Source organism: Plasmodium gonderi, assembly GCF_002157705.1.
Source record: "Plasmodium gonderi DNA, contig: Pgo-contig_648, whole genome shotgun sequence".
Classification (NCBI taxonomy): domain Eukaryota; phylum Apicomplexa; class Aconoidasida; order Haemosporida; family Plasmodiidae; genus Plasmodium; species Plasmodium gonderi.
Genome location: NW_021629449.1, coordinates 1 through 1,811, shown reverse-complemented (window position 1 = coordinate 1,811; position 1,811 = coordinate 1). Strand labels below are relative to the sequence as shown.

The 1,811-nt window shown below is 22.1% G+C and overlaps 1 protein-coding gene across 1 annotated transcript; it reads left to right on the top strand.

Moving 5' to 3' along the window:
• Nucleotides 1-620: 620 nt before the first annotated feature.
• Nucleotides 621-1,725, top strand: PGO_004060 (variable surface protein; the record flags this gene model as incomplete). Its single annotated transcript, XM_028691414.1, has 3 exons — nucleotides 621-635; nucleotides 755-1,438; nucleotides 1,564-1,725. 3 exons carry the CDS (start codon nucleotides 621-623, stop codon nucleotides 1,723-1,725), a joined length of 861 nt encoding a protein of 286 aa, XP_028547215.1.
• Nucleotides 1,726-1,811: the final 86 nt, after the last annotated feature.

The window sequence follows — 1,811 nt, the reverse complement described above, 5'->3', positions numbered from 1 at the left end:
TTATATTAAAAAATTCATTCATTTTATTCATATGATTTAAGTATAAGTAACCCAAATTAAGGAAGTTTAATTTAATAGTTTCCTATCCATTTTAGTATATTATTATTGATATTACAAAATCTTTGAATATAATACAGTTCAGTCAAAACTTTTATATTCGTAAAATTAGGTTATATATACTAATGAAATAAAAACAATAAAGACTTAAACAAAATGTTTTATACATATATTCTAGTCAACAGCACATATTATTTTTACTCATACTTTTTCCTTATTGAGTAGATTATTAACATGATATAACTTTTATACATAAATATAACATTCATATTATATTTTAGCAAATAATATTTTATTATTTTAATGTTAGGTATCTATTTTTCTCGCATGACCTGAATTATACAATATAACATATTTCATGTCACATGTTCCACATAAAGTATTTTATGATCCAAAATAATTAATCATATATTAAGAGAATGGCATTAATAAATGAATATTCTAATAAAAATAATTTAGGGATCATACTTTCATAGTAACGTGGGACCCAATATTCACAATTTCATATATATTTCTCATAAGCATAATAATTTTATTCAGATATAAATATAATAGTATAACTTATGGGCATAAATATTGTACATTCAAACCACAAAAATATAAATTACAATATATTAGCATTTTATTATTCCTTAAATTTTGTAAAACATCGCTCAAAATAACACTATTTTTAAATATAATTTTTTTTTCTCTTTAGTATGAATTGGTTAAGAAATTTACTTCTTGCAAAAACATTACAGAAGGATATAATGAACAAAATGAGAACACGTATCAAACTGAATGCAATGAATCTAATGAAATTTTTTCAGATATTTCTAAATTTAATGATGAAAAAATATGCCACAAATCTATGTACTATTTAAATGAAATACAAGGGAATTATCCTGGTAAAGAAGATGCCGGTTGTATATACTTGTATTACTGGTTATATGATCATTGTAAGGAAGAATGTGAGAGCGCAGAAATAATAGATATTTATAATAAATTGATCAATAAATATGAAGACCAAAATGGTACTGTGTGCACAGAATATAAGAAAAATAATATTTCTAAATATGAATTTGACAAACTCAAAGATATATATGATCTAAACGAAAAACTCATAAAAATTGGTACTAATTCTGATCAAGAATATTGCAGTAAATTCAAGAGCATATATGTGAAACGAAAGGATGAATGTGATTATAATGCACAGTCAGGCTTTTGTAGTGTATTAGAAGAATATAGAAATAAATACCATGAAAAAGTAGCCACTTTACGTTCGAACACCTTTGAATACCAGATATTACCCCCTTTCAAAAGATATAATATAATAGCTTATATATATGTTCCATTATTTTTAATATTAATAATGGTATTTCTTTTATTCGCTGTGTATAAGGTTAGTTACAATATAATTTATATTATTATGATATATAATAATTTTCATAAATAATTTGAAAATATAAAACTAATAATAACGAAACTACATTATTAATTTATATATTTATTTTAATTTTGAGTTAGTTCACAAAATTTGGTTCATTTTTGCATCGAAAAATAATAAGAAATAAAAATATCCAGAGGAGTATAGATGAAGGGATAAATGCACATTGTTATTCATTAATATCCAACAAAATATCAAGAAAGAGCAAATGTAATATATTATACAATTACGATAATTGTTAATATTAAATGTATAATTAATTAAAAAATATATTTTAATAAAATATAGAGATTTGCAAGGCAATTCCATGTAGAATGATTCTCTATAT